This window comes from Vitis vinifera, chromosome 14 (genome assembly GCF_030704535.1).
Source record: "Vitis vinifera cultivar Pinot Noir 40024 chromosome 14, ASM3070453v1".
In the NCBI taxonomy this organism is placed as follows: Eukaryota; Viridiplantae; Streptophyta; class Magnoliopsida; order Vitales; family Vitaceae; genus Vitis; species Vitis vinifera.
Genome location: NC_081818.1, coordinates 29,435,856 through 29,462,992, shown reverse-complemented (window position 1 = coordinate 29,462,992; position 27,137 = coordinate 29,435,856). Strand labels below are relative to the sequence as shown.

General features: G+C 34.0%; 2 protein-coding genes across 5 annotated transcripts; both read left to right on the top strand.

Moving 5' to 3' along the window:
* Positions 1-1,295: 1,295 nt before the first annotated feature.
* LOC100259339 (transcription factor bHLH47) lies at positions 1,296-4,966 on the top strand. 3 transcript variants are annotated; one of them, XM_019224664.2, is made up of 6 exons: positions 1,296-1,454; positions 1,623-1,653; positions 1,745-1,849; positions 3,482-3,600; positions 3,756-3,883; positions 4,299-4,966. In XM_019224664.2, exons 3-6 carry the CDS (start codon positions 1,788-1,790, stop codon positions 4,722-4,724), a joined length of 735 nt encoding a protein of 244 aa, XP_019080209.1. In that variant the 5' UTR covers positions 1,296-1,454; positions 1,623-1,653; positions 1,745-1,787; the 3' UTR covers positions 4,725-4,966. The 3 variants fall into 3 exon arrangements, with proteins under 3 accessions (XP_019080209.1, XP_002283284.1, XP_002283289.1); XM_002283248.5 differs by lacking the exon at positions 1,623-1,653; XM_002283253.4 differs by having other exon boundaries at positions 1,623-1,849.
* A 1,370-nt stretch (positions 4,967-6,336) lies between these two features.
* LOC100267953 (uncharacterized) lies at positions 6,337-27,030 on the top strand. Of its 2 annotated transcripts, XR_002031749.2 has the most exons (14): positions 6,337-6,791; positions 7,833-7,949; positions 8,969-9,033; positions 9,524-9,629; positions 10,182-10,253; positions 10,959-11,018; positions 11,148-11,277; positions 11,397-11,545; positions 11,722-11,906; positions 13,317-13,444; positions 14,296-14,582; positions 22,404-22,644; positions 22,774-24,056; positions 26,096-26,209. XR_002031749.2 is itself a non-coding variant. In XM_002277896.4 (13 exons), the coding sequence occupies exons 1-13, from the start codon at positions 6,531-6,533 to the stop codon at positions 26,752-26,754; spliced, it is 2,460 nt and encodes an 819-aa protein (XP_002277932.1). In that variant the 5' UTR covers positions 6,339-6,530; the 3' UTR covers positions 26,755-27,030. The 2 variants fall into 2 exon arrangements, 1 of the variants encoding a protein (XP_002277932.1); XM_002277896.4 differs by lacking the exon at positions 22,774-24,056 and having other exon boundaries at positions 6,339-6,791; positions 26,096-27,030.
* Positions 27,031-27,137: the final 107 nt, after the last annotated feature.

The window sequence follows — 27,137 nt, the reverse complement described above, 5'->3', positions numbered from 1 at the left end:
TTTGAAAATTTATTAGGTTAAATTGTTTTATCAACGATAAATTAACAATTATATAATTTTTATATTAAAAATAATAAAAATATAAGATAATTATTTAAGCCTATTTATGATATTGAATGATACTTTTTTTTTTACTAGATGTTGAATGGATGGTTCAATATATACCATCACAATAGTGTATTTGATAGTGTTTTTTTGTGAAAATGTTTTATTAAGGTTTGTTTGATACTCATTATAATGTTTTAAATTTTTAACACTTAAATGATAAAATTTTTTAAGTATATAAAAAGTTAAATGTGCTTCTTAAAATCATTATCAAACAGTATCTAAGAGTGCGTATAACAAGTGATTTTTAAAATTTTTAAAAGTGTTTACTAAAATTTGCTAAGAGTCCGTTTGATAGTGATTTCATAAAGCGTTTATAACATTTTTAACACTTAAATTTTTGTGTCTTAACGTTATAAACGCTTCCTATAATCATGGTGAAATACACTCTAAATACCTCATTTTTTTTCATAAACACTTTTTACCCTAAAAATACTTCATAAGATAATTTTCAAATATGTTATAATGTTTTTAATTAAAGTATTCTTAAAAGAAGTGTTTTCTTCACAAAATATTACAATTCAAATTCTAACATCATTAACAATTTTTAAAACTTTTAGAAGTGTTTTTAAATTTTATCAAATATCTAAATTATTTTTAAAATTTGATTAAATGCCTAAATTTTTTTCAAAAACACTTTTTTTTAAACGAAAAGCGTTTCCAATTCTCATCATTTCTACCATCATTCCACATCTTATTTATTTATATTTTTATTTACTTGCTCTATTTATTTGTATCATTGCTCATTCATCATTCAACGGTCGAAATCTCATTGTACATCTTCCGTGTAAGCATTTTTCTAATTATCTTTCCCAAATAATATCGTTAGTATAGAGACAAACCAAAGCGAGGACAAGACTTTTCCTATCCAATTCCTATCCGAACTCTTTTCATTACAATCAATCGGCACATGGCGACCACGGGCTGCCACGCGCTTGCGATTTTGCCGAAATCATACAAGGAGATCGCCACATAAGCTTTACCATGTTCATACACGTTTTCTTTTTTCTTTTTCTTTTTTTTAAAAAGGGGGAAAAAGAATAGGAGAAAGTATATTTTCACAAATTTAATTTTCACCAATGGCTAACGAGGGCAGTTCCGTCATTTAAAAGGATGAAAATCACCGCCGGGACCCGCCACGTGGCGTGAGGTGATGGCCTCAAAAAGTCTGGGTGCTCAGCACACGCCTTCGCGTGGAACAAAGCCAGTGGCCACACTCTTTCCTCTCAGGCACCCCTGTCAGAGTCGAGTCTATGAAATTCACCCTTCATTTCCTCAGCCTTCGCTATTAGTTTCTTCGTCATCATCTCTCTACACTTGCTCGAAACCAACTTCTCCAGATTCCAAAGGTACTTCTGAATCAAATCTTTATTGGATTTTTCTTTTCCTTTCTGGGGTACTGTTAATTGTTGCTTGGGATCTAGTCAAACTGGTTGAGGTTACCGTTTCATTTCTTGGAAACCAAACAGAGGTCTAGGTTTTGAATGAATTTTGGGTTTTGAACGTATTTTTTGCAGGCGTAGATTTTCTGTTCCTGGGTTTCGTCTGGTTGCTTGTTTTCTGAAATTATTCCCCTTTGTAGAATCAATAGGCAATCTTCGTTTCTGGGTTTTGCTTAGAGAATTTCATATGTTTACAGAGAGGAAACTAAATCTGGAGACGGTTGTTATAAGAATCTGAACATGGTTTCGGAGGTTCCTTCAGATAACGATGGCTGTGTGGCGGGGGAGACAGTTGTTGGCAGGTCAGTTCTTAATTGTATCTAAATTTGATCTTTGTATGATAGATTGTTTGGTTTCTTAGTTGTATGGTAGATAAATTGTATTCATAGCTATTGGATGAGTGGTGGCTGTTGGGAATGTTAAAGATATTAGTGTAAGTGAAAATCAAAGAAGGCATCACATATGATATGAAGCTTGTGTTTGTCTTGCAATTTATGAAATGAAAAGAAGGTCTTGGCTGGATGATTTACTGACAGAGATTGATATGGTGCATTTAGGGCTGGTTATACTTAGACTGGTTTAGGAGTCATCCTGGCAGGGATGCATTTCAGATACGCTTTCAAGGAGAATCACTTAATGTATATGTATGAACTAATTTTTTTTCTTTTTAATAGTGTTTTTTGGTAATATGTTATATCAAAAAAGTGATTTTTAGAAGAAGCGTTTGTTACATGATTTAAGTGATTCCCTGGGTTTGTAGAAGTGATTTTCAAAACTTTGTCAAACACCTACATTCTGTGAGGAACTGCTTCCAGACATTAGGAAACGCTCACTCCCTGAGGGACTCTTAATGCTAACCTATGCTATGCATTAGGTTTTCCGGGTCACAGGGTGTTTGTTGTATTGGTGAGGGTTGATGCTTCTCCTGCATAAGATGATTAACGATGGAGAAATTGAACTTCTTGGGTTTTGATTTGCTGACTGTGTATTAATTTAAAACAACAACCTACAAGGCCGGCTTATAACCCTATAAACATTTATGTCATGCTTGTATTGGATGTTTTTGGTTTGGTGCTAAGTTACCAGGGATTGACATTTATCATGTAATTCTTGCTTTTAATTTTGTGGGCACTGTTAATTTGGTATGCATTGTTTGCTCATTCATTAACAGTTTGAAGTTTATGGAAACTGATAGTCTAACAAAGTATCAGTGGTTTGGTTCCTAGAAGTCTTGAGTTCCAACCCCTATGTTTGTTTGTGAGTGATTACTTGTCTCTCTGCGTGGATTTTGGGATTGCAATGCTTAAGCTTTTGGGTAATTGGTAGTTTAACACATGATCAAATTTGATAACAAACAGGTCAAGTAGAATTAGGCATCTAGAATTAGCCTGGACCCATCAATGCTATCAGCATGTTACTCTAGACGATGAACAAGCACAGACAAATTCATGAATGGTAATGTTAATACACATGAAAAGAAAATATTCTAGAGGCTAATCAGTGAGCAGGATCGGCAGTTCAGCTCCAGTAAGCTGGACATCATATTTAAATTTTATCTCCCCAAATAATGTAGAATGGTGAGACAGGAACTCTGTAGCTTACCCTAGGTTGCGGTTTGTCCTAGAGGAATTTATTTGTGTATTTTCTTTTTCTTTTTCTTTTTCTTTTTTTTTTTCCTTTTTTGTCAAGAAATTTGCACACATTGAATCTGTTCAGCCTCATGCAGTTAGACTTGGATTTAACATTACATTCTCCAGTGTAGATGGTTTTTTGATGATTGGTGGTGGCACATGATGCTTATTGATGGCTATGGCTTGCTAATTTGCTTCTAATTGATCAATTTAAAGTTCTGATCCTTGAGTTTGTGGGTAATATTGTGCTAAATTTACTGGCATTTGTTTTCATATGATATTTGAAAGATATCCATATTGCAGGCTGTCTCCTCGAAAAAAGAACCCTGGGAAAGTGCCTAAAAAAATTCATAAAGCTGAGAGAGAGAAGCTGAAACGTGACCACTTGAATGTCCTATTCCTTGAGCTGGGCAACATTCTTGGTAATTTTCTCCTTTACATGTATTGCACTTAATAATGACTTTTTTTTTCCCCGAATTGATTTGCAGAGTTTGACTACCTTTTGTTCAAACATGTGTTATTGCCTATTCTGTCTGAAAATCAATTCATGACTTATTCTAACACATTCTTTGTACAGACTCAGCTCAGCAGAACAATGGAAAGGCCTGTGTATTGACTGATGCCACTCGTCTTCTAAGAGACCTGCTTGCTCAGGTTGACTGTCTCAAAAGGGATAATGCAGCTCTTTTATCTGAATCTCACTATGTAAGCCTCCTGAAACTCACCTGTTCTTCTAAAACTTGATTGTTTTCTTTCTTGTTGTATAGAATAATCTACATTGTAATCCAATTTGAGATACTATTTAGAGTCATCTGCCTTCCATTTTCCTTTTTTTTTTTTTGTATGGATTCTGTTTAATTTTGTTTTTGAGTTGATCCATGTTTTGGGTCATGTACACCTTCCAATTTTCTTGCTTTGAGTGCTTTTCTTGTTTTTGTGTGAACTTTGCTTGATTCTGCCACCATCCACATTGGAATTTTCAATTCCCACAAAATATTTGGCTTTATTAATTCCCTGAAGTCGTTGAAGATATCTTGTACAGACACCTGGATATTTTTACTGAAAATTTAATTTCAATAATTTTTTTGACATGTTAGGTATTTGGATGATTGATGAACAGGTGAGTATGGAGAAGAACGAGCTGAGAGAGGACAATTCAGCTCTAGAAGCTCAGATCAAGAAGCTGCAGAGCGAGCTAGAAGAAAGGATTCGGTCCAAACCAGCATGGAATTCAGATCCTTCTCAGTTGGATCACAACAGCACTGCCCCACAGCTACCAGAAGACCATCTCATGTTTCCTGTAACTGATCATGCATCGCAAACAGCACCTGTTGTGGGTCCCGTCTTTGTTGTTCCCTTACATCAGGACCTTCAAACATTCCCGCAACCCAATGCTGCAGCCTCAAATGTGAGCAGACCCCATGCTCGCTATCCATCCCCATCAGACTGTTGGCCATCACAAATTCTAGATAGTCAGCTGAAGACACCCGAGCAACATGAGGTTGGTAGTGGCACTAGCTCTGGAACCAGCAGCAGGGGAGACTAAAGGCTGTCTATGTGTAAGGTTACCGCAACACCACTGGATATTACCCTGCTTTACTTCATAGATTCAGAATAGACATTCATTTATGTAAATGTTCAATAATGTGCTAGGCCCCCTTTGTCAATGAACCTTAAAAGTGCCTCTCTTCATTCAACATATTGCATGATGATCAAGACAGCATTGTCTTCAGAGCCTCGTTGTTGTATCAATCTAGTGAAAAATGAAGCTTAAATCCTAGTTGTCTACTTTCTTTGTAAGCATTTCAGGGTAGAGCAGAGGAGAGCCTAGATGAAGCAAATCCCCTTCGACCATATAATGAATCCAACAATAGGTATAAGTGTAAACACCCACTCCCTCCTAAAGTCTCATATGGATATTATCCATTTTGAACTTTCAAATTGCATGCTTTTAAAACACGTCTACATTAATCAAAACACGCCCACTGGATGTTTTGCAAATTTGTTGTACACATGGGCATCCAGGTATCTCAAGATCAATTAATTTTTTAACAATTAACTTACGTTGTTCCATTATTTTAACTTATATACTTAATAATATTAAATTTAAATTTTTTTCAAAAAGCATTATAAATAATTTTTTAACTTTTTAAAATTTATTTTCTACATTTTACCAAATATTGTTTTTTCTTTAAAAATGGTTTTTATGCTTAAAAATACTTTCTAAATTAGTAACAGTGATATGAAGATTTTCTTTTTCTTGTGTTTATCATAATCACTAAATATATATATAATTATTTGAATAAATCTCTCATATAAATTTTGTGTTAAAAATTAAAATAATTTATCATTATTAGATTATGGTCAAAATTAATTTTTAGAAAATTTTAAACCCATTTAACTTCAACATATAAATCAAATTTTGATATTTTTTTTTTATTGTTAGAAGTTTAGTTTGGTTTTGAAGTTTAATTTAATTTTACATTAATGTTATGTTTGGTTTATGGAAAATATTAAGGAAAGAAAAAAAATGTGAAAGAAAATGATTTTATTATATTTGGTTGTATATAAAAAAATATCAATAAAAATAAAATATGATTAAAACTAGTTAAAAACTTATGTATTTTTAAATTATTTAATCTTTATATAAATAAATTAAAATAAGTAAAATGGATTTAAAGTAACAAATAAAAATAATTTATTAATTTTTAATCTATCTCTTATTTTTTTTATAATTTTCTTTTGTATTTTATTTCTCTTGCATTTTCTCGTAGCATAATTATAAATGAATCATATCAATTTAATTAATTTTCCTTAAAAAAACTAATTCCTATGAAAAATAAAGAAAAAGATGGATTATAAATTCTTTTATTTTTTTTCAAAATGTATACCATACTAGTAATTATTTATTAATTTTTTATATCAAAATTAAAACATGTCCAAATTACTGAGGAGAAAAAAAGTCTAAATATCACTAAATAATAATAATATTTGAAAAAAATAACTTTAATTTTAATTTACATAAATTTTTTCCTTTTTTTCTTTATTTATTTTTATTTTTCCTGTTTCTATTTTTTAAACCAGTGGGCGGTAGAAGACAAAGCTGAGTAGGAATCATACGCATTTCATATTCGAGTCTTCCGGGTTCTGACACAGAGCCACCATGCAAGCGTTACAAATCCGCTGCACACCCACGAAACAGCGGTGGCGGTAGGTGGAAAGTAACAGCCACTCATCCCTTCCTCATCGCAAAACGACACAACCACAACCACCTCTGATTCATCGTCCTCAATCCTTTTTCGTCTGGCCGACTCCATTTTTTTTCGTTAATTTCTGTGGAAGTTCATCGGCGATGGGTCATATCAAGAACATGTACGACATCAGGCTGAAGCCGCGGCTACTGAGATCTCTGGTCAAAGACTACCTTCCGGAAGAGTTCCGGCACCCTATTCCGAGCCCACACGAGCTTTCCTACCTGGTTGAGACTCTCAAGACTTTTCGGCTTCTCTCCGAGGCATTTCCGGAGGAATGCAGTTCCGACGTGGTCGAGAACTGGACCGCCGCCGTCGACGAGTGGATCGAGCGTTTGTTGATTCTCGTAACCTGCGAAATGGTTAATTGAACTCATCACCACTGTTTTCTTCCGTTTGGTTACTCGGAAAATTAAATTTGCTTTATTTACTTAGTAATATTAATACTGCGAAGAAATAGGATTTTTCTTAAATTAGTAGGGCCTCATTTTCTGTCGCTTTACTTGATAGAAAATCCAAATCTCACGTGGAGCAGCCTTGGAGTTGATTTTCCCACTTATTTTCAATTATATCAATATAAATACTTTTCCTGTCATATTAAATTAAAAAATAATCTTTATATATATACATATATAAGCACATTTTATTTGTGTAGAAGATTCAATTTTTTTTCTTTTTAACATTTTCTTTACTCAGAAATCTTAAGCATTTTTGTTAACTGAAATTAAAATAAGATTTTTCAGATTTTTAATTTTTTATCAAATTTAAAATAAGAAATAATATTATTTTTTTTAAAAAAATTTAAATTAAGAAACAGGTTCTTTCTTTTAGGTAAAGTAAGTAATTTTTTATTTTCAGATTTGAAAATCGGGAAATAGAGTACTTCCCCAGAAAATTTATAGGACGTGTTGGGGTGTGGCGTGGTGTTTGGTTTTCTCAAATTTTCGTTTGGTTAAAAAGAAAAACATGGAAGAAAAGGAAAGAAGGCGAAAAAATTTTTAGATTTACCTCCGTGTGTTTGGAAAAATGATTTTCCGGCGAAAAAGATACATTTCAGGTACAGGGAGATTATCTTCTAAAATTCTGTTCAGTCATAACAGGTTTTCCCCAAAATATGTCTGAATATCTTTGTGCATGGGTGGAGCCTTAAAAGAAAAGTATTTAAGGCTTAGTTTAATGGAGTTTCAACTTTCTCGGATCCCAAACATGATTCTTTCTCTACAAGTTTCTTATCAACCAACCAAGTAATAGTATCGAAGCACCTCAAGGTTATTTTTTACTAGTATTGCTATATCTTCGGATTGTGGTATAAGCAAATTCATGAATTCCATATTTTGATATGCAAAATTATGTAAAGGATCTGTTGAATGTGTTATTGAATTGGTAATGTTGTTTTGCTGCAGCCTGATAAATGCTGGGTAGGAGTCTCCTTGCTTGGGCTGACTTGTCAGGAGTGCAGCTCCTCCCGATTCTTGTCCTCCTACTCCTTTTGGCTTGATGATCTCATAACGCTTTTAGATGTATGTGTATTGAACCTCATTTTCTGTTTTATTATTAATCATGCACCTGTTTTTTCATTCACATAAGTGATTCATTTGGCTACTTGGACCATCTAGATGAATCCGTTTTGGCTATCCAAATCCATCTTACAGAATTGTTACTTTACAGATGTGAAAACACATATGGATGAATTAAAATATAATCCCGTGTTTCAGCAAAGTCAAATAATGAGAAATGAGTTAGCACTTATGTAAGATGGCAGCCTCGCTGGCCTTGTGGGAGTTTTTGTGAAACTTTTTTTTCTTCAATGTCTTTGAATTATGATTTTCACTCATTGTCACAATGTTTTTGGTGTTGCTACTTACTATATTTTCTGTGGTCAAGTTGGTCTATCGTGCATCAATCTAGTGTAGAATATTCTAACAATTGATGATTTTGAACCCGTTTGATTCTTTCCCAGCTATGATTTCTGGTGGTTTGAGCTAATATCTTCAATGAGGTTCCTTAAAACAACAAAAGAAAGAAAGGAATTTCCATTTGTTTAACTTATTTTTGGCTTAAATGCTAGAAGCAACTATTGCCTTGCCATTTTGTCTGAAGGGTGATAAACTGCTTTGAACTTGTTAATTCGCATGTGGTCTGTGTATCTTATACTGGACATTATCTGGTAAGAACTGTATCCCCATGCTATAATGTACCGACACGGGTGCGCATAGTCATGCTGCTAATGTGTGTGACTTCTGGCATCAAAGTAAAGGGTGAACTCACTCTACAAGACAGATTTTTTTTTTCTTTTTCTGTGGGAGGTGTCCTGACGCTGTATACTTCCTTTTTTTTTCATTGAATTTTCTTCAAGAGACATGTTCTGTAGAGAGTCTCGCTGTTTGGAGATTGCAACTTTTTCATTTATACATTGAAAAGTACTTCCTTGGTAATTTTTGAAATTTTATGGTTAGAGTTATTGGACCTTTTAAGCTTAAGTAAGATCATTTGACAGAATTGAAGTGTAACATACTATGTGCTTTCTTATGTTATGCAGCCATCATCAGAAGCTCAGACTTTAAAGGTGGTATGTTGTATCTCAATATCGGATCTCTTCACAAGGTTGGTTTTCCCTCTGCCCCTCATGTAAAATAGATGATCTTTTTCTTGTACTTTTCTTTCTGAATAAAAAAAAAAAAAAACAGGAAGAAAGTAGTGAATTATGATGCAGTTGGAAGTGGCTGATCAAATAGATGATTTTTGAACTAGTTATGCATAAAATTTGATCTGGAGAGGATGACTTTTCTGTGCCCTGTATCATTCAGTAGCTTTTCTACATCGTTGTTTTCAATTTTTTTAAGTCGTTAATTAGAACCCCCATAATTGCTTTAATCTCCAGTGCTTCCATTTCTCATCAATATTCTGGTGCATGGGGTTTGCAATGAACTTTTGTCTATTCTTCATTCTGTCATTTGGCATTACCTATTAAGCGGTTCAATTATTGTATCTGATTTCCAAATTACCACTCCTAAAGCTTTGTGTTTATCTCTACTATTTGTCAATACTCTTACAATTCTATTACCTTTTAATTTAGTATCCCTTCCTGCATTAGGTTGGGTGGATATTCAAATGCAAAGAAAGATGGGACATCCTATGCTGTGAAACTTGTTCAGCCAGTTTTGAAGCTTTTAAATGAGGATACCTCGGAGGCTGTATTGGTTAGTAGCAGTAGTATGGACTAGGCACATACATGCACACACTTATCGTTGGAAGCTTCCTTTTACTTTTTCATCACACTGTTGTCTTGATCTTTATGACTTGTTCATAATTTTGTCTGAAACAAGTTACTAAATGAATCTATAAATGGACAATACATAGGAAATATATTATTTGCTGAAGGATAGCCCTGAAATCATATTCCAAATGTTCCTTTGTTGTTGTAGGATAACCTTTTTCATTGTGAAAATTAAATGTAGACACAAATTGGGACATGACTATTTTAACTATTATCTAATTAGGGTCGAATGATAACAGTCAATTTTTGTATATTTGAGTTTGTAGCATTGTGTATGTATCAACTCTTTGGGCTATGTTGCATTGGATAGAGGTAGGGCAAGGTGGCTACTTTTCTGCCTTACCTCTTAACACTTCACTTAGTTGCTTCTGCAGTTGAATTAACATTTTTTATGTATCCACCCTTTGTGCTAAATATTTAAAGTTATACAACTCAAGTTTGTGTTTCATCTCATTAAATGTGATTACTTGTGCAGGAAGCAGCAGCTACTTTGCTATGCACCATATTAACTTTCTTTCCATCATCTGTTGATTGTGATTATGAGATTGTGAGTTCTAATTGTCCTTTGCCTTCCTGAACTGCCAACTACACACTGCTTTAACATTTTTTTTTGCGTTTCAGCCACAACATATTTTACATGATATTGATAAATTAATCTGTAAAACTTTTAGTTTCAGCACTAAAGAAAACAAAAACATGGGCATGATTTGGTTGTGTTAATAAACATTGGGTTGTGTAAAAGTGGGAGCAACAGATGTGATGCTTTATATCTATAACCATGAACAATGCAGATCTATGACACTGGGAAGAGAATACTGCTAATACAGATACATGTTTTCCTGTATGCTATTGAATATTTGTTGATATGTAGATATGTTCATCAGTATCTCTATATCTAGGTTTATCAATAAATAATTCAATAATGATATTATCAATGTCAATAAATACTATTTAACATATGCTAGTATCTTCTATGATCAATATTTAAGTTGATACATATCTTGAGAATCTCTATATGATTATTGATATTTTATTCCTTGTTTTCCACCATATATGGGATGAATGCCAGGTTTACTTGAAATAGTTTACATGCTATTGTAAAATGAAACCACAATTTAAATTGGTTTTGCTCGCTTTTTCTGATGAGGAAGCTAACTGGTTATCCTATTTTTCTTATCTTACCTCTAGATGTTCTTTGAAATTGGTTGACCAATGCACATGTCCTGAAATGAGTGCACAATTCTTTTTGCAGGCTGAAACTTCTGTCGTTTCACAAATAATGTCATGGAGAAGCAACCTTAATGTGTTAAGGGTGAGCATATTGCTGTTTCCTTATTGCAGTCTCTGGCATGGTTGCATGTCACTAAACTATTGCAGTATCCATGCACATGGAGTAGTTTAGTGAGACTATTTTGTAACTCTGTTGGTTTTCAATGTTCAGAGATGTGCTCAGTGCTTATCATTACTTCCAAAGTCAAGAGGAGATGAGGAAAGCTGGTTGTTAATGATTCAAAAAATATTAGCATCAATAAATTATAACCTGAATGATGCATTCCTAGGTCTTGAAGAAGGTATTTTTAATTACAATGTCTTGGTTATATTGATGCTAGCTAGATGAGAACCAACACCCATTCGCATCTACCTGGAAAACTAGTTGTATTAATGAAGCTACTAATTATGGTTCCACCAGGAAAAGACATCCCAACTCCCTTAGGAGAGCAGGAAATGTCAAGAGAAGCATTTTATCTGGCAAGGAGAAGATCTAAGCAATTGCTACACATAATCCCAACACTGATGCTTAGTTGTTGCATGATGCTTGTAAATCCTTATCCTGCTCAGGTAACTTTTATGACTCTCTCATTGCTTTTTTCTGCCCATCAACTTCAGGGAAGAGTAGAAACATAATCAAATTAATTCTGTGAAAATACAGGGAGGTTTAATTTGTTTTCCATTGAAATCCAACGATTATAACTAAATTAGCATTCTTTGCAAACATCATTTTTTTTGCTCAACAGGTTTCCGTTCCAATTAATTCATTATTAGCACTTGTTGAGAGAGTGTTGAAGGTGGATGGCTCTTTGTCTCAATCTCCACTGCCATCCACGGCTGCTATGCAACAAGAGTTCATTTGTTCTGAGCTTCCAGCTTTGCACTTAGCCAGTTTAGATCTCCTTGAAGCAATCATAAGAGGAGTTCGCAGGTGAACCGTATAGTCCTAAAACATATGTGTTAGTCTTTATTCTTTGTATTTTAAGAACCTAGATGGGTGAGAGCATGTATTTGAATCTTACAATTTGTTTTTTGTATACTGGTAACCTTGAAACCATGGAGTAGACATGTCATGAAACAAAATTGCCCCCAAAACATATCTTATCGCATAGCTTTATTATTTGCTTGTTCTAGCTGCAAGAATTAATAAAATATTGCAATTTATAGGAAGGGGGAAGAAATCTTGTGAGGGATATGGTGAACAAATATCCCTCTTAAAAATTGTTTCTGTTTTTAGAGTTCTTTGTCAGATTTGGTCCAATTAATCTAGGATTTTCTTCATGGAATAATTTAGCCTTGACTTTGAAAAATTCATCGTTTTATGTGGCTGGAAAGTCATAATCTTGTTTCCCATGTTGTGGCAAGCAGTTATTATTTTGTGGGTTACATTCTTTCAGTAAAGTTGGAAGTTTTTGAGATTGCAACAGCTCAATTTTGCTCCAACAATAGTATAGTGATGGTCATTCGATGTGATGTTCTGATGTACCTAAATCAGAAGGGGGTGAAAGGTAGAGAATATTACTGCTGAAAAGTCAAAATGTAGCCTAAAGTAATACAATGTCTATATCTTTACTTTGATTGGCACCCCCATTTGTATTCTCCTAGTGTACTCGGCATGCACCCCCTTTTCTTAATTGCACTGGTTGATATATTTTCTGTTTACCTATTAAAAAAAATGCTTGCATCTTTACTAGGTTCTTTGAGTTCATCTCCATTTTAGGGTCAACCATGGATTTTATTCGGAAGTAACTGTTGATAAATATTTATATAGGTACCACTGCTAGCAAATAAGGGTCACTCAAAAAATTCTTCATAAGATCTCAGTAACACTTGGTTGATTTTGATATGAAGATGATGCTTTTATGGAGACCTATTAAACATTTTGTCGTTTTCCTTTGCCATTGTTAATGTTTATCTGCACTTAATAACAGAATGGTTCATTCGGTGAGCTGAGCTTTGCAACTCTATGGTGTTTAATGTCATCTCCATTTGTTGAAATCGCTTGTCTTCCTGGATAATTTTCACTTACAACTTTCTTAATCCTTGTTTCTTTTAATGATAGATTTATTCATTTAGTTTCTTCTTCTATTTGGTCACTGGTTTTCTTGCAGTTGTCATCTCCTTCTGAGAACATGAGTCAGAATTGCTTTATCCTTGTTTCCATGAGCAATAAAGAGACTTCCATCCATCCATATGTGTGTGTGTGTGTGCATATATATATATATATATATATTGCTTCTTTTTATGTTTGGTAGAAATGGTTTTCTTCCCTTTTTTTTCCGATCTGTGTATATTCAACATATGCAATTGCTTAGATTCTGCTTATATTTTAATTTTGCAGTCAACTATTACCACATGCTGCTGAAATCATTGGACTCTTAAAAGAATATTTCAAGAGATGTGTATTGCCAGGGCTAAGGGTAAAAATCTATATGATCGTAAGGATCTTTCTGCTGACACAAGGAATAGGTATGCGGAACTTCATAATGCTACTATAACATATATTTTATTTTATTTTGCTACTGCTTAGCATTTGAGTGCAGGTATAGAGCATCAATGAGTTTCTGCTAGGGAAATGCAACCAAAAAAATAAAATATTGCATTTTATTTTTGAAAATACATATCCCTGATGTCCTCAATAACATTTGAAAATATTGTATTTTTGATGCATATCCCTGATGTATGCATTCATACCTATGCATACATGGTATGCATCAACTGATTCCGAACTCTCAGTTCATGATGTCCTCCCAATCTAAATATTGTAATACTGCTCTACATTTTCAAGAATTAGAGATACAAACACCAATATTTCAAAAATAGTATACCAAGAATCATTTGAACATTAATTTTACAAAATGAGCATGCCCAAAATTGTGCCATATGCTGGTTTTTACCCAAAACTGCCTTACATATACACATTTGCTGAAACATGGAATTGATCCTGCCTGGAAACTTGGGTAAATAATAATTCATCAACTAAAAATTTACCTCTGGAAATTCTCAATCTTTTTTATCTTTTTGTTCTGTTGGGGTGGGGAATTTAAGCTGGGATTGAGCCCGATATCTGATGTTTAAAGATAGTTTGACTTGAGTGCCAGCATGACTCCTCATCTCCTTCACAATATGCTCTTGCATGAAATCTTTTATGTGGATCTTCTTGTTCCCTCTTTTTGCCCGCCATTATTTCTATACTTGTTTTTAGCTTGATCTAGCCTTTCTTTGAGAGTAATATTTCTCGTTTTTTGCTCCTATATCTATCCCTATTCCTGAAAATGAGGTCACATACATACTAATTAGCATGATGGTATCTCATGCAGGTGTAGCATTGCATATTGGTGAGGAAGTTATCAGCAATGCATTTATTGATTTGGATGTTATTGGGTGTGGAAGTGGGGTAGAATCATCTAGTGCACACTCAAAAATCACTACTGAAGCATTACCACAACTTAGTTGTAAGAAAAGGAAGCGTGTTGATGTCACCAGGAATCTTGAGGAGCATCCAGAAGGGGTTGGCTTGGAAGTTCAAGTACCTGAAAACAATTCAACTTCCCCTACTCCTTTGAAGATTGCTGCACTAGAGGCATTGGAAACTCTTCTCACTGTGGTAAGTCTTTTCTGCATGTATGAAGAATGTTGTGCCAACAAGTTAAGCATTAGTGAGCTTGATTTACATAGCTGGCTAATTCCTTACATAGTTACTATTTTAGGGCAGGGGGTAGTTTGACATGATATCAGAAATTAAATTTCTGGCAATATTGAGTTTGAACCTCTTTGTTTGTTTATTCCCCATTTGTCCAATCCACATGTGAGAAAGGGATGCAGTGAGACAGCATGTTAAGTATTAGTGAGCATCACATTCTTGCCCTTTTTGGCTTGCATTGTTGGACTTTTAAAGGAGAGGAAAAAAAATTTATATGAATGGTTTACATAAAAAGAAGAATTTCAGGGTTGCAGGAAGATAGACTGTTCAGGAAATGAGTTTACTGTGTAACTATATATGTGGGTTTTGAATTTTCTTCTGGTGGAAGTGAAAGCATTTTTGACAGGAGGCTAAACACTGAGGATGTATTAGAGTGTCAGGTTCTAAATGAGTCAACTTGAGCTGCTCCTTGCTTAACTTTTCTGCTACATTTTGTTTGGTTAACCACTGATTTAAATTGAGCTTCTTCATTCCAATGGGCTCATTCTCATTTCAGTTGGACATATAATAGGTGATTTCAGTATAGTTTAAGTAGAGCTTGAGTGACTTAGGGCTTGTTTGGCAACATTTTGAAAAAAATATCAAAACAGTTATTGATTGCTTCTAGGAACAAAATTCTATTTGGGAACTCAAATATGAAAAATAGTTTCTTTAGATTATTCTTTATGGAGGTACCATACACTTATCTATAATGCAACAGTTCCTAAAAGTATTCTCAATATTTTTAATTATTGTTCAGAACACTCTACAAAAAACAATTGAGAACACCTCAAACTTGTTCTAAAAAACAAGTTATTTTAGAATAAATTCTCAAAAAACTGTTTTTCCATCAAAAGTTTGTTAAACGTGTTCACTAAGTTAGAAATTCGTTTTTGGTTCTAACGAACAAAAATCTATTTTCAATAACAATTTCCAAAGAGACCCTTAGATTGCAGAAAGCTTCAACTTTGTATTCTCTAGGTAGGAAAGGAAATATCATACATTTGATTGGAGTTGGTGGCATCACGCCGATAGATGGTTCTTTGACCCTCAAGTATTCCCTTTTATTTTCACTTTTGTTATACATTTTCGCCTAGCACTTGTTGCTGGTTACCTCCTTGAATGCAAGCAAGGTGATTGATTTACTCTTGTTGGTTTTACTTTTTGATGTTATGATCAACTTTTAGAGGAAATCAAATCTCCATTTTACTCAATAGAGTTATCTAGAGAGATATTCAAAGCTTCTGTTTTGAATGGATTCTTACTTTAGTAACCTCTCTAATAGTTTCCTAGTTAATCCTTGATTCTCTACATTACAATTGTATGTTTTTACTTGTTTATAATATATTGGTTGATGAAAATGTCATGATGCTACAACTTTGGTCATGTTGATGAGACTTTATTCTCCTGCTCTGTTGGTTTCTACTTCAATTCCTTTGGTTATGTTGATGAGACCTTATTTTCCCACTCTGTTGGTTTCTACTTCAAGTCTTATTCCTCATATTTGTATGTTTTTACTTGTTTATAATGTATTGGTTGATGAAAATTTCATGATGCTACAACCTTTGCATGGTATTAAAACCTCCCTTGGAACTCCAAGAGTCAACGTTACCATTATAGCTTTTACACACATTTTTTTTAGCCTTATTGTTTCTCCTCAACTCCATTCAAACTCACTCCATTAAACTATATGCTTGGCATGCCTTATTTCTCATCTTCTTAAAGGCTTTAAGCATCTTGGTTATGTTGATGAGACCTTACTCTCCCATTCCATTGGTTTCTACTTCAAGTCTTATTCCTCGTATTGTCAGGATCAACTAATCGTCATCTGAATCATTTACTTTCTATTTGGAGGAACTATCTCCTGTTGCTTCTCGCATCCATAAGTCATGAAGCACAAACTCTTCTTGCTTGGATAGTCTTACCAACTTTTTCGATTCAAATCATGTATTTAAAGGACCTTCTTTCCCAACTTAAAAAGGACATTTGAACTATAAGCGAGTGTCTTCAATATGTTCTTTTTGTTGCAGAATCTTGAAGGTCGAAGCTATTGATCAGTGAAGAGGACTCGTGATACTGTTATTGATACCTTATGCGGCCTTGGTTTGACCATTGTGACTCTACGACTTCTGCATGCATTTTTGTACTTCTAATTTGCACTCCTTAGACATGATGCTTATCTTGCAGATTCTATAAATATCTACCAATTTGCAAACTCTGGGACCATGTTGGATTACATATTTCAATTTTCTTTTATGTTCAAAAAATGGCTCACCTGATCATTAGCGTTAGCAAAACAATCACAATTGTTCTTTGGATTATAAAAATGGTTCTCCTTCATTCGCTGATTAGTTCCATCCCACTAACCAACTTGTTCTTAAGAAGCTCCTTTTAATGCTATAATTATGCACCCGTGGGTTACTACTCTTTTAATCCTTCCACATACTTTATTTGGAATCTAACAATCAATTTGCTATAGATAACTTGATCTTGCTACTCTAAATATTGTGGTCAATGTCAAATATTTGATAGTGATGGTCAATGTTCTCTAATTTCTCATATTGTGTCTTTTTTGTTTCACATCTCCAAAATAACGAATTTTAATTAAATAATATCTCTAGGGTATCTCCATTCATCATAATATGTTATTAACAAATCTCATCTTGAGAGTAATTTCTTTCATAGTTTTTTCCCTTTTATTTAAATCAAGGGTCAACAAATTAGGAAGTCTCACTCCACAATTGAGTGAATTTTTTTTGTAGATGTTGCTTGGTTAGTGCCTATAGGACTCTTAGTGAAAGGATAATAAGACAAGGATTTTTGAAGACCATGATATACATTGTGGACCTAAATCTTGTAAGGTTAAGCTTTTAGGAAAATTGGTTTTTCAACATGGTCTCAAAGTCTCAATTGGTGGGAGGTCAAGTGTTGATCCTTACCACTTTATGTTTATTTCCCAATTTATAAGTTCCACATGTAAGCCTAAAATGGAGGCTACGCGTGAGGGAGTGTGTTAGAGAGCATGATGTACATTATGAACTCAAATCCTATTAGCGTAAGTTTTTAGGAAAATTTGTTGCTCAACAAGGATCAATAAATGGAGAAGTCTCTATTCCATTGGGATGACTTTATGACCCTTCTTTCAGTTATTAATGTTTTCACTCTCTTGTCTTTGCGTTGAAGGATCTTCAGAGTTGGGATGCCTGTTTTTTTCTTATTCTAATTCTGAATTATTTCCTAATCAACAAAAATCTTTTTTTGGTCTTCTTTAACAATGCAACATGGTTGGTGCAAAACCTTTGACCACAACAGTGTAACTTCATCTTTTGTAATATTTATTTATTTTAGTCATCCCTTTTCATGGGGTTTGACTTAAGTGGCAAGGGCTTAGGGTTCCAAGTTAAACACTAAGAAAAACAAAGACAAAAGATGTTACAAACTCAAAAAATAAAATATTGTTCGTGCCTAGTAATATCTTACTCTATCATGGCTTTCTTAGACTAAATTGCCCAATTCATGCACATTTCAACATTTACTTGTTAGAGTAGTATGAAGTGTATTTTGCATTATTTGAAGCACACTTGAACATTAGCCTTGTGTTTAATGCTTATCCATGTCCCTTTGTTGTCTTTTCTACCATTAATTGGGTTGGATGTCTAGATGACTACAAGTCTACAAGTGGACTGCTCGTTCTTCTGCCAAGATTTAGCATTGAGCAATTTCAATAACCATGGGACTAATTAGATTTAATCTTTATCACAAAAATACAGTCCCTTTTCTTCCAAAACCACCCTTGATTTGGTGTGATAACGCGGGTACTACTTGCATGGCATCTAATCCTATTTCTTACTCCCCAACCAAAGAGATCAAAATTAATTTTCATTTTGTCCAAGACAAGGTAGCATAAAGAATCTTATACTTTGGTACATTTCAAATGTTGATCATTGGGCTAGTCTTCTCACTGAAGGATTATTGCATTAATGCTTTAAGGTTTTATGGTCTAAAATCAAGGTTCACATAGAAAGTATCTTTTATAAGGGTGTATTAAGGAATTCAAATCTCAATGTAACTTGGAGAAATTATCAAGAGTGGATTTGATGCTTTTTCTTCCAAGATCAGTATAGAGGATTTGGTGTTTTATGATCCAAGGTCAACATGGAAGATTTGAAGTTTTATGATCTAAGATCAGTGTAAAGATTCGACATTTATTGTCCAAGATCAATATTCATGATGGAACATATCTCGTTCAAGTTATGTCAAGGAAACAAGGTTTTTCACTGGAAGATTATTTCTTTAGAGTTAAGATGTTTTATAATCTAAGATTAACGTTGAAGATGGAATATGAAGGTATCTCTTATAGGGTTTGCTTAGGAGATAAAAAACCTGTAGTAATGGATTGTCTCGTAGAAGCTTTGATTTTTATGGCCCAAGTTCAATGTTTGCAATGAAATATAACCCTTGTGGATGTGCATTAAGCAAATAAATCTCTATCTAAATCAACAAAATTATTAAGAGAGAACATGATGTTGGATCGCCCAAGATTAGACATTTGTGATGAAACATATCTCTTACAAAGTTGTGCTATGGGAATTAAAAAACAAACAAACAAACTCCACCTAGCCACAAGAGATATGTTTCATTCTCGACAAGATATTTTCTTGTTTTTGAAATTCTAACGACTTTAGTAATAGAATTAAAGTTTTAATAAAGGTTGAAATTTGTTAGGATGTGCATTAAAGATAACATACATGTTATTATTGTTTATGAAGCCCAAATAGGACATAATGAAAGAAGATGAATTTTAAAAAGATATGCTTTGCACTCTCTCTTCGACAAAGAAAGCATGAAGGCTTGAAAATGAAAGAACATATTTGCATGTTCTCTCATTGGAGCAAAAACATGAAAGTTTTAGACCAACATTATGGAGATTGGAATCATTGAGCTATTTGAATTAGGGATGAGTACATGGAACATGCTTACTACTTTGAACCATATATGGTTAGGCTTTTAAGTTTGGGTACATAGATGTCTAGGATATTAGTGATTTATGGTACATTATTTTAAACTATATAGGGGAGGTTTTAACTTGCTCATTTTTGTCTTTTTGAGTGTTTTTTGCTCATTTCCACCCTATTTATGTGTTTTTCTTGATCTAACTTTGCAACTTGAGCCTAAATTTTGAGTTCTCACATGAAAATTTCTTCTTTCCTTAAAAACATGAATCAAATTGCTCATAAATAAGTGTTCTATGAATAGATGATTAGCAAAAGAAGAAAAGGAGACTAAGAAGTGTGACACAGCCACAAAGCAAGCTCCATCAAAAATCACATACTACATTATGCTTTCCTATTTTCCTGGACTGACCCAAGATGACAACTTTTAGATTGTTGGTATGCAAGCTCATAAGGATGCTAAACAAGAACAATGTGGCCACCCTATCCTTCTAGAAGTGTGCGTTTGGTATGCTGGAATAGAAATAGAAATAGGATGGGAGTGGAGCTCAATCACATTGCCATGTGGAAGAGAGGAACCAAAATCTTGGCAAGAGTGGGTTTGTTTTCCATGAGAATAAATATTTGATTCCTATTCTCATTTCTAAAAAGCAATCCAAATGTAGTAATGAATGCATTTTTTATTCCTAGTCCCTATTCCAATATTCAAAACATATCGTAAAAAGATTAGCAATCCAATCCAAACCTGCCCAAGAATCTTCTCTAAATATAGGAAGAAAATGAACAATGGATGGTTAATTAGTAAGCTAGCTTCAAATTTGAACAGCTCAACGCATGCCAGCTGGGAATGATCCCCTTACTAGATTACAAGTTCTTCAGTATATAATTTATCAATTACTACCTACCAAATGAAGAAAATCATATTAAAGGGGAAATGGAGATGTCCATTTGGGGAAGCAAATATTGCCAACCTCTATCAAGTGAATGTGGAAAGATCTTAGTAAGAATGGCCTGGTTAAAAAAAATTCACCCAATATGCTTCTTACCCTTAACCCAAGGAACAATAGTTGAGAATATTGGAAAAGCATTGCCAAAACTTTAATGTTTATGTGATCCCTAGATGATTAGGGTGTATATTCTTTCTATCATAATAGCTTTGTCGTATCCATGGCCATCATTATCACTATTACAATTGTTATCATTATTTTTATTTTCATTGCTATTGTTATTGAATAAAATTTAAATAACAATTAGAAAATGCCTAAATAGTTTACTATGCAAGCAATGTGAATAGTAAAATTATTATATATAACTAAAGAATGCATTTCCTATTCCTAGTCCCTATTCAATTATCTAAAACATGTCACAAAAGGATTCGCAATCCAATACAAACCTGCCCGAGAATCTTTTCTAAATGTAGGAAGAATATGAATAATGAATGGATAAATAGTAAGCTAGCTTCGATTTGACTAGCTCAACACATGCCAGTTGGGAATGATTCACTTTCTAGAATACAAGTTCTTTACTAAAGACTTTATCAATTACTACCTTCTAAACAAAGAAAATCATATTAAAGGGGAAATGAAGATGTCCATTTGGGGAAGCAAACATCTCCAACCTCCATCAAGTGAATGTGGAAGGATCTTAGTAAGAATGACCCTGTTAAAAAAAAAACACCCATTTTCTTTCCCACCCTTAACCTAAGAAACAATAATTGAGTATATTGGAAAAGAATTGCCAAAACTTTCGTGTTTATGTGGTCCTTATATGAATATTGGGGTACATATACTTTCTATCATAATAGCTTTGTTGTTTCCATGGCCATCATTATCATTATTACAATTGTTACCATTATTTTTATTTTTATTGCTATTATTATTAAATAAAATTTAAATACCAATGTAGAAAATGCCCAAATAGTTTTATGATGCAAGCAATGTATATATTGTGAATAGTAAAAGTAATATAAATAACATACCATGTATGTATAACACTTATTGGCTGTTCCTTTTGGCAATTAGTGTATATTTCCTGTATATTTTGGGTTGCTCTTTTGGCGCCTCCTTTTAATATATAGACTTCATTACCTATAAAATAAAATGTAAGTATAACACTAAAAAACAAGACAACTTTATAAGATGCATTGTGCATTTTACATAGTATTATCTGATGTAATGAATAACTGCATGTGATACGATATGTGTCATTTTCGGTGCACATCATGTTATACAATATGTATCTTCCTTAGCATGTATCTTGCATTTTATGGAACAGACAAGTATGTTTTCAACAAGGCTGAGCTTAGTCTAGATTGGTTTAGGATTTAACTAAACTAGATTGTTAAGAATCAGGCTAAGTTGGTGAAGATCATTATTGTTTTTGTGCTTGGCTCTTTCACAGCCATATGGAATTTGTCTTGTCTAATCCGTACTCCTGGTCTACATATTGAGTACCTTATATTGTGATGACAATTTGGATTTGGGTCAATTTCAAACCAGAATGATACAAAAGAGTAAAATGAACAATTGCTAGTAGATTACTTTGAATACCTTTAAACTTCAATCTCTAGAACAGTTCTTTTAACTTATAACAGAGCAGGTGATGCCCACTTTTTTAGGATTTCAGTCACCCGTTGCCCAGAGTTACTAACACTGGCCAATATTTAGAAATTTATTTTAATTTCTAATGTAGCATTATTTGCATTCTTGATTTACAGGAAAACAACTTTACAATATATCATTCTTTTAATCTTTCCATGCAATCAAAGTTATAATATGAGTATATGATGTCATAGGGTGGTGCTATGAGATCCAACTGTCTACAATCAAACATTGAACTGCTCCTGATAAATGTAGCAACAAATGCTTTTGATGGAGAATTGGACAATGAAGAAGACAAGATATTTGCAGCAATGTTTCAATGTAATTCGGTAGATCTTCAGATTGCAGCATTAAGGGCACTTTTAGCATGTCTCCTTCTCCCAGTTCGTCTTCGGCCTTGTCATCTTGCCAAGGGACTTGAGCTTTTCCGCAAAGGTACACATATTTTGCAATTTTTAGATCATTTCCTGTTTTTATTTATTCTAAAATCCATGAGCAAAAAGGTATAAAGTTCAACTGATCAGGAGTTTTAATTTATATTCCCTTTTTCAACATCTGGGGAAGAGAAATATTTGTAGAAGACGAGAGATGGAAGGAATACAAGGTAAACAATTTTTTCCTTAATAATTTTCTGTACATAGACTCACATATATACACAAAAACCCTAACATCTAAATTAGGAACTTTCTTAACTCAATTACAACAAATCCCTTTGGTCATAGGATTGTCTAATTCTCTCTTCAAAATCACAACTTCCCTAATTCTATTCTTCCACACTCCCCCTTAAGCTGGTGAATAGATGTTTTCCATTCCCAACTTGGATACATTTGCTTGAAACTTTGTACTGCTTAAACCTTTTATGAATATATTTGCAAATTGACGGTCAAGAGATACATAAGGAGTACAAATTAATCCACCATCTAATTTCTCCTTGATTTGTCTATCAATTTCTGTGTTTCAGTCGATCGTGTTGTACTATATTATGTGCAATACTAATTGCAGATTTATTGTCGTGGTAAAATCTCATTGGCCCATCCCATTTAATCTTCAAATCCTCTAAAATAATCTTCAACCATAGTGGTTCACAAACTCTGTAGGCCATTGCTTGAAATTTTGCTTCTGCATTGGACTTTGCTACCAAACTCTATTTCTTACTTCTCCATGTCACTAGATTCCCACTAAGAAAGGTTCAACACCTAGTAGTTGATCTTCTATCAACCACAGATCTAGCATAATCTACATCTATGTATGCTTCAAGTACTAGTCCCAAGCTTCATTTAAATAGGCGGTGCAAAACAATGGTGGCCTTCGACTACTATCGTGATGGGTTCATGATCTATACCTGCAATAACAGTCGTGAGAATGGTAGTGAGAGGCTGAGACGATCCCAATGAAGATGGCGACACAACTTTTCCCGCAGTGGCGTGAAAACAATGCAAGAGGAAAATGACTACAACTTGAGAAGAAGATAATGATAGTGCGAGGTGGAGAGGAGGCATGAGGATGAGATGTTTGCGGTGCGCTTTGTGCTTCCAATTGTAGGGCGATTCAGAAAGCACAATGGCAAGTGGCGACTGTGTACTAACTGTGCTATCTTTGTGATGAGTTCATGATTTGGGGCTTTTTGTTCCTTTCGTGATGAGTTCGTGATCTTGACGAGAGTGACAATCCCAACAACAATCGTGTGATTCGGACGAGTGAGACACCCTTAAAGGTCAACAATGAAGGTCATATTTTGATCATCAAACTTGGCAATGAAGGCCGAGAATGGTCTCTCCTTGATTCCCAGGTTTATGAGCCTAAGGCTATGATATCATGTAGAAGACGAGAGATGGAAGGAATACAAGGTAAACAATTTTTTCCCTAATAATTTTCTGTACATAGACTCGCATATATATACAAAAATCCTAGCGTCTAAATTAGGAACTTTCCCAACTTTATTATAATAGATCCCTTTGATCATAGGATTGCCAAATTCTCTCTTCAAAATCACAACTTCCCTAATTCTATTCTTCCACAATATTACACCCCTTAAAAATAAAAAAATATATTAATTGATCTTAAAATAAGCTGGATTAAGATATAATGTGGAATTTAATTTTGTTAAAACCAGGATTAGGAACTTGGAAATAGTAAAAATTGATGGCCATATCCAAAATTGATGAGTTATTGGTGGACTTTCCTCACAAAATTAGAATGGGATGTTTAAATGGAGAAGTACTTAGAAAAAAGTTTGATCATTGAATGAATATCAATGAAGTTTAAATTCTATATGATTGTTACAACTTACTTCATAGTATAGACTATAGAGTGTTGGATGTTAAGGAACCTGGACCAAAAGGGGAAAAAAAGGTTGAATGCAGTCCAAATGAGGATTTTAAGATTAGATGAGCAGTGACACAGGTAAAAAAGTTGGGAAATGAATCATGAGAAGTTGAGTTGGTAGTAGTTGGGGACAACATGAGGAAATTCATTTATGGTTTGATTGTGTGCATGGGAGACTAATGAACACATACTAAGGAGGAGTGACTTAATTTAAATTAAACGTGTCATGAGAGCAAAAGAAAGGTTAAAATGAAAATCCAGTTCTTTAATGATTGTATGGATTATTGCTTTAGCTACAATTGAATGGATGACTAGAAAAAGGAATCTAAGGCTTGTTGACTTCAATTTTTAGTTGAGTTGAAATGACCATGTATAGATTGTCTGATGGCTCTCTGTTTATACATAGTTACAAAGTGTAATCTGGTTGTTTTATCAGTTTTAAAAACTGGCAATTTTTTCTTTTTAATTATATTGATATTATTTTAATGATTAGGCATATAGTTATGTTTTATTCCAATGAATTCTCATTCTGTTCAAACTGAATACATCTGTGAAATGTTGTGCTCTTTTAAGTTAAAAATAGTCAATTTTTTTCCTCAAAAGGGCTGCATAAAGAGAATAAAAATGCCTCAATGTTGTTGTAGATTATGCTATAAAAGCCAGATTTTATCTCTGTTGAGATGGGTAGTGGATATTATGGTAAAATAACCAAAGGCATAAGAGATAAACAAGGTGTACAGCTGTAGATGATAAAATAGGAAGTTGTCTATCTTAGCTGGTCTGTTATTAGAGTTCTGCCTTTTTGAGATTTTGGGTTCAACCTCATTTTGCTGGTTTGTTCACCCATTTTTTGAACCCACATATAAGAGGAGATTGCACATGAGGCAGAGCATTGAATATTAGCTTGCTTGATATACATTTTCTCACTACCTAATAGTTTAAGCTTTTAAGGCAAGTGGTAGTCTTTTAGTGCATATGGGCAGCCCAAAAGGGAGGATTGTCATAAATGGAGTATATTTTTAGAACACGACACTTGCAAACTCCCTCAGAACTACAATAATTGGACATGATGCAAGTTGGAAAAGATATTTAAGATGTCTTCGAAATTACATCTCCAAATAGTATAGATAGGTGGAACGGGGTACTACATGATATGGCTCTAAATGGAGTATATTTGGGTAACAGGATATTTGGAATGACCCATTTGGTTGTTGCTTGTCCATCATGGATGCTCTGTATGAAAGTTTGGATTTGAAAATGACCAGGCAAAAACTGTAGAGCAGATCATAATGAGCGTAATCTCATGGAACAATTTAATGATAAAGAAAGAATGGTGATGGTTTCCCTTGGAATGATAAAAGCCTTTACGTGTATCTAATGCAAGTGCGTGCGCCCTCCATTTGATCCTTTTGTGAATGACTTACTTTGTTACATTTTTACATCATATTGCTTATCGTGACCTGCCATTTGATTCTCCTGTGAATGGACAACTTACTGTGTATAAAGGTCATATTGCTTACTGTGACATACCATTTGATCCTCCTGTGAATGGCTTCTTTAGGGAAACGTGAAAGAGAAACAAGGCTTGCTGCATTCTGTGCCCATGCCCTGTTGGCCTTAGAAAATCGTGGACAGACAGGGTTCTTTTCCATCACTGAAATTGCCTATGCAGAACCCAGCTCCCATGGTGAAGGATTCAACCACAATTTCTCAGAAAATGTACACACAAGTGGTCAGGAAGGCAACATCCTCCCTCTGTCAACCCCTCAATCTTCAGATATTCCTGATTCAGGCGATAACCCGTGTGACAATTGGCTTGGGAATGATGATATAATTAAAGTTCCACCAACCCACCCTGATGAGAACACGGGAAATGCTGGAGAATTTTCAGAGACAAACATCCAGCAAGCTGCTGAAGATCTCCTGGCAGAAAACATTCCCAGGGATGGTTTACTTGGTGAAATTCCAGGAGACAGCAACCAGGAGCAAGCACTTATCATTGAAATGGAGTCAGGAAAAAGTAAGGATGTGATTGTTCTCGAGCCACATCAGTATCCCAATCCTATCTCAATCAAAGGTGTCAAGGAAGTTTCACAAGATACTGACAGAGGTTTAGAAACAATTCCTGTAGAAGCTGAAGGCGGCATGACCAGGCCAGATAATGAAGCTTCTCTACACTATATTCCCGAGGTTGAGGCGGAAAATCCAGATTCATGTTAGCATCAGGCAAGGAGTTCCAGTAATCAATTAGAGTATGAAGATGAGGATGATTTTGTACTGGTTCGATGGAATAGAACCTTTGAATGCTAAGACAATGTCTAGAGATAGTCTTCCAATTGCAGGTGAATGTAAATCTGGGGACATAATTGAAATGTTTGTGGACGTAAGTTTTGAGTTTCAAGTCAGCTCTCTGGCAAAATTTGTGCTCATCAACTTTCATGGTCTCTCATTTTGCTTTTATAGTAAAATAAAACATGAGAAAATCATTTTTTTTTTATTTTGTCAGGTTTTTGTAAAATTTGAAAACATTAGCCTCAAGGCCTAAGTAACATGTATATTAAATTAAATTATCATAAAATTAATTTTTCATAATAATTTATTAA

What these genes read in the sequence shown, in the direction of transcription:
- LOC100259339 (XM_002283248.5), top strand. Translation starts at nt 1,788, where the DNA reads ATGGTTTCGGAGGTTCCTTCAGATAACGATGGCTGTGTGGCGGGGGAG. An exon ending in GGGGAGACAGTTGTTGGCAG is followed by an intron (nt 1,850 to 3,481) that starts GTCAGTTCTTAA and finishes TCCATATTGCAG; the next exon opens with GCTGTCTCCTCGAAAAAAGA. An exon ending in TTTTATCTGAATCTCACTAT is followed by an intron (nt 3,884 to 4,298) that starts GTAAGCCTCCTG and finishes ATTGATGAACAG; the next exon opens with GTGAGTATGGAGAAGAACGA.
- LOC100267953 (XM_002277896.4), top strand. Translation starts at nt 6,531, where the DNA reads ATGGGTCATATCAAGAACATGTACGACATCAGGCTGAAGCCGCGGCTA. An exon ending in TAAATCCTTATCCTGCTCAG is followed by an intron (nt 11,546 to 11,721) that starts GTAACTTTTATG and finishes TTTGCTCAACAG; the next exon opens with GTTTCCGTTCCAATTAATTC. An exon ending in TGGAAACTCTTCTCACTGTG is followed by an intron (nt 14,583 to 22,403) that starts GTAAGTCTTTTC and finishes ATGATGTCATAG; the next exon opens with GGTGGTGCTATGAGATCCAA.